The sequence below is a fragment of the Podarcis erhardii genome (assembly GCF_964252035.2).
Source record: "Podarcis erhardii genome assembly, chromosome: 13".
Taxonomy (NCBI): Eukaryota; Metazoa; Chordata; class Lepidosauria; order Squamata; family Lacertidae; genus Podarcis; species Podarcis erhardii.
The window spans coordinates 2946144-2959026 of record NC_138502.1 but is presented as its reverse complement, the minus strand read 5'-3'; the positions used below and the strand labels follow the sequence as shown (position 1 = coordinate 2959026).

The window sequence follows — 12883 nt, the reverse complement described above, 5'->3', positions numbered from 1 at the left end:
AGTACCAGAACGGGTTACTTCCGGGTTTCGGGGGTTGCACATGCGCAGAAGCACTAAATTGCGCTTTGCGCATAAGCGCCGAATTGCAACCCAAGCGTGCGCAGACGCGCCGCTGCAGGTTGCGAATGTGCATCTCGCACAGATCACAGTCGCAACCCGAGCATCCACTGTACAGTGGTACTCGGAAGCCGAACGGGATCCGTTCCGGAAGTCCGTTCGACTTCCAAAATGTTCGGAAACCAAGGCGCGGCTTCCGATTGGCTGCAGGAAGCACCTCCTGCAGCCAATCGGAACCCACGGAGGACATTTGGGTTCCAAAGATCGTTCACAAACCGGAACACTCACTTCCGGGTTTGCGGCGTTCGGGAGCCAAAGATTCGACTTGCAAGGCATTCAGGAGCCAAGGTATGGCTGTATTTTTAAAATCAGGGATGAGAACAAATGCAGAATATTCCCTGTTCGCCGTCCCCACTTTCATTTCTCTTCCCCTACGCAGTCTCCCCTCTGCAATTTATTACTACAGGGGACGCTCGGGTTGCGAACGTGATCCGTGCAGGTATGACTGTATTTCAAACGACAGTTGTTTTTGCCTTCCAGGGCCTGCACGGTGTGGGCCCCAGATCGGTCTAAGAATGCTTCATCCAATGTGACCCCAAAGGCCCGCCCCTCTCTGGGTTTTTACAGTCGTGTCAACAAGTTTTTCTGCTCCAAACTATATGGAATGGACGGAAATGACTGGCAGAATCCAAGACCAAGGAGAAGAGATGGTGGTAGAAGATTGGGAAAGTTTAAAGTTTGTATATAGAAATATTGTAAAATTAATGAGTGTTTGAAAATTGCTGGAATGAAACTTTATGGCTTTAGAAGAAATGTTATAAGGAGTTAAGTATAAATAAGAACTTTAGTATTAATGGAAAATAAGGTTAAAAATACGTTAAGATATTCAGAATGATAAAAATAGAGAAAGATGGAAAGGAATTGCTGGAACAAGTAACAGAAGTGGAAGACAAACAGGGAGGTGAGAGGAGGTCGATGAAACGAGGGAATGAAAGATAGAGTAATGAAATGGCATGCTATATGTTTTTAAATTGTTGTTGTTTTGTTTTGTTCAGTTTAGTGTTAAGGTTGTGTTTTGTATTGTTTATTGTATTGTTTTTTTCTTTTGTTCTTTTTCCTTGTCTGCTCTATTTCGTCTTTTTCTCCTGCCTTTTCTCTTCTTTATTCTTTTCTTGTAAGTTTGAAAAGTAATAAAGATTATTTAAAAAGAACCAAGTTTTTCTGCTCCAGCTTGTGGGGAAGAATTTGCCGTTTCCCCAGCAGCAAGGCCTTCTCTCGACAAGCGAAGGAGCCCTTTGCAAAGTCTCCCACCGCACAGCCCGGCACCCTTGCAAGCAGATCACAGCTTCCTCACCTTTTCCAGCTGAGATTCCAAAGCAGACACCTCCGTTTCCACCGTCTCAATGGCAGCCCTGAGGTTGGGGGGCGAGGGAAATAAGAGGGAGGGAAATATCAGCACAGGTGCATAACCGGGATTTAACACGGGTTCAAGGTCTGCATCAGCCACAGACTCAATAATAATAATAATAATAATAATAATAATAATAATAATAATAATAATTTATTTATACCCCGCCCATCTGGCTGAGTTTCCCCAGCCACTCTGGGAGGCTCCCAATCAGGCATTAAAAGCAATACAGGATTAGATATTAAAAACTTCCCTAAACAGGGCTGCCTTCAGATGTCTTTTAAAGATAAGATAGCTGCTTGTTTCCTTCACATCTGAAGGGAGGGCGTTCCACAGGGCGGGCGCCACCACTGAGAAGGCCCTCTGCCTGGTTCCTTGTAACTTGGCTTCTCGCAATGAGGGAACCGCCAGAAAGCCCTCAGAACTGGACCTCAGCGTCTGGGCAGAACGATGGGGGTGGAGAAGCTGCTTCAGGTCTACTGGGCCTTTGAGGCCGTTTATGGCTTTCTAGTTCAGCAGCAACACTTTGAATTGTGCTCAGATACGTACTGGGAGCCAATGGAGGTCTTTTGGGACTGGTGTTATGTGGTCTCCCAGTCCCCAGTCTGGCTGCCGCATTCTGGATTAGTTGCAGTTTCTGGGTCACCTTCAAAGGTAGCCCCATGTAGAGCGCATGGCAGTAGTCCAAGCGGGAGATAACCAGAGCCTGCACCACTCTGGAGAGACAGTCTGCGGGCAGGGAGGGTCTCATCCTGCATACCAGGTGGAGCTGGTAGACAGCTGCCCTGGACACAGAACTGACCTGCGCCTCCATGGACAGCAGTGAGTCCAAAATGACTCCCAGGCTGCGCACCTGGTCCTTCAGGGGCACAGTTGCCCCATTCAGGACCAGGGAGTCCCCCACACTCACCCGCCCCCTGTCCCCCAAAACAATACTTATCTCTTGTACGTGGCCTGGGGGAAACCATTCACTCTGCCTCTATTTCCCACTTTACGTATGAAGATTATACCAGTTGCTGGAAACTGTGGAAGGCAGAGAGTGCTCTCGCACTCAGCTCCCGCTTCCCAGCTTCTCCACAAGGCAAGTGTTTAGCCACCAGAACATCACCTCCCATTGTATCCGTTCCACTGGCAAACGGGTCTTGCCATCAAAAAGCTCTTCCTAATGTTTCGTCAGAATCGCCCTTCTTGAAACTCAAATCCATTGGATTGGGTCCTACCCTCCGAAGCAGGAGAAAAACAAGCTTGCTCCTTCTTCCATGATATTTGAAGATGGTTCTCATATCTCCTCTTTTTCAGGCTAAACATACCCAGCTCCTTCAACCACTCCTCATATAGCTCGGTTTCCAGACCCTTGATCATCTTGGTCGCCCTCCTCTGCACACCTTCCAGCAGGCTCTGCTTTTTAAAATTATGTATTTTATCAGATCCCGCAGGGCCCTGGTCTCATGAGACAGAGCGTTCCACCAGGCTGGAGCCAATGTTGAAAAGGCCCTGGCTCTGGTTGAGGCTAATCTACCGGTAACTTCCTTACAGCCTGGGACCTCTAAAGGTAAAGGGACCCCTGACCATTAGGTCCAGTGGCGGACAAATCTGGGGTTGCGGTGCTCATCTCGTTTTATTGGCTGAGGGAGCCGGTGTACATGTGGCCAGCAGGACTAAGCCGCTTCTGGCAAACCAGAGCAGCGCACAGAAACGCCATTTACCTTCCCGCCAGAGCTGTACCTATTTATCTACTTGCACTCTGACATGCTTTTGAACTGCTAGGTTGGCAGGAGCAGGGACTAAGCAACGGGAGCTCACCCCGTTGCGGGGATATGAACCGCCAACCTTCTGATCAGCAAGTCCTAGGCTCTGTGGTTTAACCCACAGCGCCACCCACGTCCCTCTAGGGTGACCTGGGACCTCTACGGTGTTGCTATTTATGAACCTTAAAGTCCTCCGTGGGGCATACCACGTAGCAGGACAGGAACTTGCAATAAAAGACCATCTGTACAGGAGCTAGGAAGGCGAGCCCAGGAGCTAAGCTTAGGGGCTGGGTAGCATTTTAGTAGCACCTCCGTTCTTCTCCTTGCGGTTGCTTCGCAAGCTTCCTGCCTCGGCCGGCGTTGCGACCACTTCCTGCCAGTTGCCTGGAAACCTTTCCTATCCACAGCGAACTGGTTTTGCCATGCATGAAGAGACGTTCTCAGAGTGACAAGCAACTACTATTATTTATTAAATTTGAATGCCGCCCTATAGCCGTAGGTCTCAGGGCAGCTTGCAACACAAAACCACAACCTTAAAAACAACAGACACACACAATATTAAAGGCCCCGTCTGCACCATGGGTTCCCCCTCCTCCTGCCCAAGGAATCCTGGGAATTGTAGTTTGCTAAGGGTGCGGAGACCCTTAAAAAGCAGACATCACCTAACAAAGGTCTGTATAGTTAAAGCTCTGGTTTCCCCAGTAGTGATGTATGGAAGTGAGAGCTGGACCATAAAGAAGGCTGATCGCCCAAGAATGGATGCTTTTCAATTCTGGTGCTGGAGGAGACTCTTGAGAGTCCCATGGACTGCAAGAAGATCAAACCGATCCATTCTGAAGGAAATCAGCCCTGAGTGCTCCCTGGAAGGACAGATCCTGAAGCTGAGGCTCCAAGACTTTGGCCACCTCAGGAGAAGAGAAGACTCCCTGGGAAAGACCCTGATGTTGGGAAAGATGGAGGACACAAGGAGAAGGGGACGACTGAGGACGAGATGGTGGGACAGTGTTTTCAAAGGGACCAGCATGAGTTTGACCAAACTGCGGGAGGCAGTGGAAGACAGGAGGGCCTGGCATGCTCTGGTCCAGGGGGGTCACGAAGAGGAGGACACGACTAAACAACTAAACAACAACAACAAAGGGTGCCGAGAGTTGCCATGGTTTTCAGGGCCCTCCCGAGTCTTGCGATTGTTGTTCTGTTTTTAATGCTGCGTTTTCACGTGATATGTGGAAAATTTGGGGTTGGCTTTCGCAGCCCAACTCTCCATCCGGGAGTTTGGTGTCTCCTAAGTCCACTGTCAGCCGGAGGAGAATGAGCGGAGGGCAACCCCTAATTTTTCCATATAATAAATGCCATGACCCACCCTGGGACCTTGGGGCGAAGGGAAGGTAATAAGTAAATAAGAAAATGAGAGACTGTAGCACCCTGCTTGTGGTTAACGCTTAGCTGGAATGAAATATTCAACGCAGCAATAGAGAAATTAAAATAGTAATTTATTTGTCAGACAAATAAATGAGAGGCTCAGTGGTACATGGTTACCAAGCTCTGGCCTGGCCTCCTGCCATTCTGGCCAGCACTTATATTTCCTTAATCCAGCCCCCTTGCTCCTCCTGTGGCTGCCTCTGTCCAATCAGCCTGGTTGAAATTCCTATTGGCTGTTTGCTAGAACCAATCACAAGAGATACACCCATTTCCTCGCCCTTTTATGGAACACAAAGAGCTATATATTGTTACATCTATAAATGACAAATAAGTAGTAATATATCTTACATGTGTCTCAACAAGGAATCTTAATTACCAGCTCACCTCTTGCCCTCCTTGCCCTATTGCCTTCTAAAACAGATGGTTAATCTTAAATTTTTATCTTCAACAGATGTCAAGGATCTTGAGTTCACATCAACATTGAAAGATCTCCTTCATTTGATGGTTTCTAAACAAAAAGGCCTGACAACTATATATCAGGAGTGCTCGATGGCGTCTCCTGTCTGGCAGGAGGCTGGGCTCATTTGCCCCTCTGGTCTCCTATTGCAATATGACTCTATGAAATAAGAATCTAGCATTTCTTAAATCCTTTGCATAATTACATTTAAGCCAATATATTTAAGCTAATATATTTCATACATTATCATAGGTAGCCTTTTAAAAGGAATAAGGCCTTTGTAAAGTAAAAAAAAGAAACTCAGTAAAAAACAGCTTTAAAAGAAGCCTCTTCAGTTTACACCCCTCCTTTCACAGCCAGCTAGATGCTTCTCCATTGCTCTTGGCCTTTCAACCTTAGGAAGAAGATATGGCTCAAGTTTTAATGGGAGGCCCATGGTGTTATTTTCCCCATTCCTAATGGTGTTTATCTCTGCTTTTTTTATCTTCTGTAACATGTAGGATCAGTGTCCTCGCTCTCAGCCTGTAATTTCCTTTTTTCTTTTACGACTTTGAGAATTGTTTTCTGCTATAAATCAGGGGGCCCCTTTCCTAGGAGGAAAAACATTGCCAAGGCCTTTTAGGCAGCTGGTCTTTTGCCTGGCATGAAACATTTGAAAATCTTTAAGCTTATTTTAAAATGCAAGCCCTGATTAAACATATAGAAGCTTTGATAAAAATGCAGGCTTATGATTAGATGCCTCAAGACAACCTCCGTGCATAGCAGGGGGTTGGGCTAGATGACTGTACGGGTCCCTTTGAACTCTATAATTTTATTATTCAAATCCTAGTGTTTCAACAACTAATAATAATAATAATAATAATAATAATAATAATAATAATAATTTATTTGTACCCCGCCCATCTGTCTGGGTTTCCCCAGCCACTCTGGGCGGCTTCCAGCAAAAATTTAAAATACATTAAAATGTCACATAGAATCATAGAATCCTAGAGTTGGAAGAGACCACAAGGGCCATCGAGTCCAACCCCCTGCCAAGCAGGAAACACCATCAGAGCACTCCTGACATATGGTTGTCAAGCCTCTGCTTAAAGGCCTCCAAAGAAGGAGACTCCACCACACTCCTTGGCAGCAAATTCCACTGTCAAACAGCTCTTACTGTCAGGAAGTTCTTCCTAATGTTTAGGTGGAATCTTCTTTCTTGTAGTTTGGAGCCATTGCTCCGTGTCCGCTTCTCTGGAGCAGCAGAAAACAACCTTTCTCCCTCCTCTATGTGACATCCTTTTATATATTGGACCATGGCTATCCTATCACCCCTTCACCTCCTCTTCTCCAGGCTAAACATGCCCAGCTCCCTTAGCCATTCCTCATAAGGCATCGTTTCCAGGCCTTTGACCATTTTGGTTGCCCTCCTCTGGACACGTTCCAGTTTGTCAGTGTCCTTCTTGAACTGTGGTGCCCAGAACTGGACACAGTACTCCAGGTGAGGTCTGACCAGAGCAGAATACAGTGGCACTATTACTTCCCATGTTTTAAAAACTTCCCTGAATAGGGCTTCCTTCCAGAGAACTGTAGATCTGTGAAGGGGAATAGGCAGGAGTCCCAGCACCCAGAACAAACTAGAGTTCCCAAGATTCTTTTGGGGGGGGGAGAAAAACCTGGCTGCTGCTTTAAATCTTTAGTGTATATGGGTCCGACTACAATTTCTATGTTACAAGGACCTCTGGAAAGAGTCGGGAATAAACGCTTCCAGGCGACGGCTTAGAATTGCAACCGGGCCACTGAGATATCACAAATATTGGCTTTTTAAAAAATTGCCAAGTCTTCCTTAGAACGGGTATTTTGATGACAGAGGCATTGTACGGAGGCTGCAAAATTGAGTGAGGAGCACACATCCCATAATAACACACCCACCCTAAGCAGCACACTCATGCATGTGGTCTGGTAGGCCGGAATAATAATAATAAATAAATAATGAAGATGATGATGATGTATACCCCACCCATCTGGCTGGGCTTCCCCAGCTACTCTGAGTGGCTTCCAACAAAATATTAAAATACAGTATCGCATCAAACATTAAAAGCTTCCCTAAACAGGGCTGCTTTCAGATGTCTTCTAAAAGTCTGGTAGTTGTTGTTCTCTTTAACATCTGGTGGGAGGGAGTTCCACAGGGAGGGCGCCACCACCGAGAAGGCCCTCTGCAGGGAGACCAACAGAAGGCCTGATTCCCAAATTTTGCCTGGTTTCTGGCTTTTACTTGAGTTACCTAGATTGGAGGTGCTCTGTAAGTACCTCCAAACTGGGTTCCCGCTCAGGAAACCGAACTCAGGCCATTTCAAGATGGCTGCCGCGCGCACATCCCCCACAATGCACTGGGGCTATGGCTCAAACCGGAGCAGAAGAAACTCAGAATCGGCTCCGACGAGGAGGGAAGTGTGGCAAAACCACAGGAAGCGAGGAGGAACGCAGCAAGACGGACCGGCATCAAACACAAAACACGAGTTTGACGATGCTGCGGCACACCCAAAAAAAAGTGTGTGTGTGTGTGTTTTGTGGAAAGAGAAAGAGAGGCGGCCCAGCCTGTCTCAGCTGGGGAAAAAGAAGCATTTTTAAAACCACCCACTGGGCGTCCCACCAGAGGAAAGTTGTGGCAGAACATCCTACAAGTGGAAATCAGTGACGCCTGGAAATAATCTCTCATGTCCCAGCCACACACAGCTGGAGAATGGAAACCGTGAGGACACCGTCTGTGACTCTCAGGGCCATGTTCACGTTCAAAGCGATTTCACTCTGAGAAGACGTCGCTTCCCCCAAAGAGTCCTGGGAACTGTAGTTTGGTGAAGGGCGCCGAGAGCCATTGGGAGACCCCTATTCCCCCCTCCCCAGAGTTCCCTGGGAGGTGGGATTGATGTGTCAAACTGGCATGGCTTCCCCCAAGGAATGCTGGGAGCTGTCGTTTGGTGAAGGGCGCCGAGAGTGTTGCCAGGAGACCCCATATTTCCCCTCCGAGAGCTACAATTCCCAGAGAACAGAGGCCGACTGCTAAACCGTTCTGGGAATCGTAGCTCCGTGAGGCGAAATAAAGGGCTCTCCTAACAACTCTCAGCAGCCTTAAACTCCCAGAAGTCTCTGGGGGAAGCCATGGCGGTTTGAAGTGTTGTCATATAAAGCAGGATCAGACCACTTTACGCAGTCATGGCTTCCCCCAAAGAATTATGGGAGCTGAGAGTCAAGAGCTGGCTCCTATTTCCTTCTCAGAGAGCGAATGTTCCCAGAATTCCCCGGCTGAACTATCATGGCTTCCCCAAGGAATTCTGGGAGCTGTAGTTTGGTTAAGAGTGCTGAGCGTTGTCAGGTGAGCCCCACTCACAGAGCTACAATTCCCAGAGCGGTTTAACAGCCAGTCACTCTTTCCCAGGGAACTCTGGGAGTTGCAGTTCTGTAAGGGTGTGCCTAACAACTACAAGACCCTTCTCAAACTACAATTCCCAGGATTCCTTGGGTGGGTGGGGGAAACCATGGCTGTTTAAAGCAACATGCTACTGCTGGAGGGGCCTGTCCAAAAGGCTTTTGAGTCCCTCAGCTCTGAAAAAATATACAGCCAACGCCGTCTTCCTCTGTACCACCAGAGAAGACCCTGGGGAGTTGGGGTTCTCCAACAGATTCACCCCTCAAAACATCACTGCCCCACATGGGTGTTTCGGGCCAGCCTGAACCGCAATGCTTCAGGGCCGGATCATCATCATCATTTTTAATTTGTATCCCGCCTTTCTATCTTCCAATACTCAAGGCGGTTTACAAGCTGAAGAAACAAAAAATGTACATCTTATAACAATCTAATGCAATACAAAAATGTGATAATAAAACAGAACTTTAAAATAGGCAGCCTATATCAAAAGAGTCACATTCAACGATCAATTCGAATAGTATAAAATAATAATGTCAACATATGAAAGTTAAACAGAAATCCACTCAGCGGATGTGCTTCTCTGCAGAAAGCTGCCCCAAATTTCGCACGAATACAGTGGTACCTCGGGTTAAGTACTTAATTCGTTCCGGAGGTCCGTACTTAACCTGAAACTGTTCTTAACCTGAAGCACCACTTTAGCTAATGGGGCCTCCTGCTGCCGCCGTGCCCCCGGAGCACGATTTCTGTTCTCATCCTGAAGCAAAGTTCTTAACCTGAAGCACTATTTCTGGGTTAGCGGAGTATGTAACCTGAAGCATATGTAACCTGAAGCATATGTAACCCGAGGTACCACTGTACACCCCAGGCACAGAATATGGGGCAACAATGATTGCCTCACACTGAAACGTGCCAGTTTAGGGGGCTTTTGGGGCCCAAGTGACACCAGGAATGCTTTCTAGCCTTGCCCCAGTTATCACTTCCTGCCTCCTGGCCCCAGCGTGAGGTCTGCGCTCCCATGTGTACAGGCCGGAAACTCTTGCTAGTGGGGGGTTTTTTGAGGGGGGGGAGAAGGGGGCACTACCAAAACCACACCACTAGAAATAGCCCGCAGTCTTACACCTGCTCTGCCGGATTCTCAAGCGCTGAGTATGGCGCTAGCTCCTCCATTACAGTTTACTCGCCCTGAGCCTCAGCACAGCAGCCCTGACAACTGGGGTTGCCAACTTACCGCCCCTCACCCAAAAATCACCCCCCTCCACAAGCCCAGCCTGCTCCTGCGCCATTAAGGGCAGATGGGCAAGCAGCAAGGAACAGGGCAATTCCTGCAGCCACCATTGCTGATATAGACACAGGAGCAGAGAGCTGGTTGAAAAGTTGGCAACCCCACTGGCAGCTCGCTCTGCTTCACAGTATCAACTCCACACTGTCCCCTGTCCGCCCCCCCCAGCCCCCAATTTAGTAGTATTTTACACACACACCTCTCCTTCCACTGTCGGGCTCCTTTTGTAGCCTGGTGCAAAGGAGAGACGTGGGGAGGAGAAGTGGGGAGCAAAGGGCCCCCCAAGAGGGAGGCAAAAACAAGCCCCCCTCAAATGGCAGCTCTCCCCTTATCATGAGATTCCTGCACGGCAGGGGGTTGGACTAGATGACCCTAAGGGTCCCTATATGATTGGAGAAATCCCCCCACCCACCTTCGGAAAAGGAGAAAGAGCGATTGATTTCCTTCCATTCCTTAATATTTCTCCCATCATTTAGGCTTCGCCACCGAAGCCTCAACACTTCTCCCTCTTCCGGACCCCGCCAGTTGGGTCTTTAGCCGCCCCCTCTGCTCTCACCACTAGGCGACACTTCCTCCCCTTCTCCAACAACGCAGCCCAGCCCTCCCTCCCCAAGCGAAAACTCTCCTTCGGAGTTTGTTTGAAAGAAAGGCAGGCCCGGCCCCGGGACGTCCTCCCTCCAAGGCCGAAGAAACTGTCGGCTCGTCTCCAACCAGTGGAGGAGGGAGGCGGGCGAAGGCAGGCAGCGGAGCCGTGCGCGGGAGCGAGCGGGAGCGCCGTCTCTGCAAGGCGCGCCGTCGGGGCAGCTGCGTGGCGGCGGGACAGCCCGCCTGCCTCCGCCTGGCACCGGCCGGAGCGCGATGCGTAAAAGCGCACCAGCTGCATCGCCAAGGGCGCACGGCGCGGCGCGCCAAGCGGACCCACCTGAAGCGCGGCGAGTCTTTCAGGCACTCCTCGAAGTCCAGCTTGACCGTCATCGCGGCGCCGTTTCTCCGGGACGCTCCGGGTAGCCCTGGCCGGAGGTGGAGGCGGCGGCGGCGCTGATACCTGGACCAGACCTGCGAGCAGCCGCGCAGAGGCAAGACCAGCCAGGGGCGCGCGGAGGAGCAAGGAGGCGCCGCCGGCAGCGGCTCCTGCTCCGCCCCGGGGCGGGGTGCGCGGCTGCGGGCGGCGCCCGGCGGAGGAGCCATCCTCGCGGCGCCCGGGAGAGGGCAGCAGGGCGCCCCCCCTCGGTCTGCGGGACGACCCGGAGCCACGCAAGGGCGGCCGGTCCGCGAAGCCGAGCGCGCAGCGCCGCCTGGAGCAAGTCTCCGGCAGCTCCGCCCGGTGGGGCGATGCCAGCGCGCAGGGAGGTGGAGGAGGAGGAGGAGGAGAAGGCGGGTTGGCTGGGAAGTGGGAAGATTCCCGGGCCAAGCCGGCCTTAATCGGGAGGAGCAGGAGGAGTGGAGGGAGGAGCCGGCTGGATACTTATAAACCGCTTTGAGCGTCTCTGCGGAGAAAGCGGCATATCCGTTTGGTCCGATGCAAAGCGAGCAATCGGATCTGGAGCCTGTCTGGATTTATATGTTACATAAACTTTATATACCTCTTGATTGTTTAAAAAAAAAAAGTAGATAAAAACAGTAGACAGCATCTTAAAAAGCAGAGACCTTGCCAACAAAGGTCCGTATAGTGAAAGCTATGGTTTTCCCAGTACTGTAGTGATGTATGGAAGTGAGAGCTGGATCATAAAGAAGGCTGATCACCGAAGAATTGATGCTTTTGGATTCTGGTGCTGGAGGAGACTCTTGAGAGTCCCATGGACTGCAAGAAGATCAAACCTCTCCATTCGGAAGGAAATCAGCCCTGAGTGCTCCCTGGAAGGACAGATCCTGAAGCTGAGGCTCCAATACTTTGGCCACCTCATGAGAAGAGAAGACTCCCTGGAAAAGACCCTGATGTGGGGAAAGATGGAGGGCGCAAGGAGAAGGGGACGACAGAGGACAAGATGGTGGGACCATGTTCTCGAAGCTACCAGCATGAGTTTGACCAAATTGTGGGAGGCAGTGGAAGACAGGAGGGCCTGGCATGCTCTGGTCCAGGGGGTCACGAAGAGTCGGACACGACTAAACGACTCAACAACAACAACAACAACAAAGGGTCTGAGAGCTGCCATGGTTTTCAGGGCCCTCCCGAGTCTTGCGATTGTTGTTCTGTTTCTAATGCTGCATTTTCACATGATATGTGGAAAATTTGGGGTTGGCTTTCGCAGCCCAACTCTCCATCTGGGCGTTCGGTGTCTCCTAAGTCCACTGTCAGCCGGAGGAGAATGAGCGGAGGGCAACCCCTAATTTTTCCATATAATAAATGCCATGACCCACCCTGGGACCTTGGGGTGAAGGGAAGGTAATAAGTAATGCTACCAGCATGAGTTTGACCAAACTGCGGGAGGCAGTGGAAGACAGGAGTGCCTGGCGTGCTCTGGTCCAGGGGGTCACGAAGAGGCGGACACGACTAAAGAACTAAACAACAACAACAAATATACTGCTTACTCCATGGAGAAGCTGTAAGCCAGTTGTTTCCACAGGGGGCACTACCACCCCCTGGGAGTGTGCTGCTGGGATTACCTGGGGGTGGTAAGAGGCAAGGGGGCAGCAGAGAGATGTGGGAGATGTCAACAACCATTGGGCATTAAAAAGCTGGCAAGAGTCTCAAGAGTCTCCTCCAGCACCAGAATTCAAAAGCATCCATTCTTCGGCCATCAGCCTTCTTGATGGTCCAGCTCTCACTTCCATACATCACTACTGGGAAAACCATAGCTTTAACTATACGGACCTTTGTTGGCAAGGTGATGTCTCTGCTTTTTAAGATGCTGTCTAGGTTTGCCATCGCCTTTCTCCCAGGCGTCTTTTAATTTCGTGACTGCTGTCACCATCTGCAGTGATCATGGAGCCCAAGAAAGTAAAATCTCTCACTGCCTCCATTTCTTCCCCTTCTATTTGCCAGGAGGTGATGGGACCAGTGGCCATGATCTACGTTTTTCTGATGTTGAGCTTCAGACCATATTTTGTGCTCTCCTCTTTCACCCTCATTAAAGGGTTCTTTAATTCCTCCTCACTAAGCAGTATATAC

The 12883-nt window shown here is 49.8% G+C and overlaps 1 protein-coding gene across 1 annotated transcript in view; it reads right to left on the bottom strand.

Moving 5' to 3' along the window:
- ACAP1 (ArfGAP with coiled-coil, ankyrin repeat and PH domains 1) overlaps positions 1-10872 on the bottom strand; it is a 53758-nt gene extending 42886 nt beyond the window's left edge. Inside the window, exons 1-2 of the mRNA XM_081835664.1 lie at positions 10697-10872; positions 1412-1469 (exon numbers count right to left, since the gene is read on the bottom strand). Coding sequence (XP_081691790.1) covers positions 1412-1469; positions 10697-10749 — 111 coding nt within the window. The 5' untranslated portion in view covers positions 10750-10872. The remainder of the gene's footprint in view (positions 1-1411; positions 1470-10696) is intronic.
- Positions 10873-12883: the final 2011 nt, after the last annotated feature.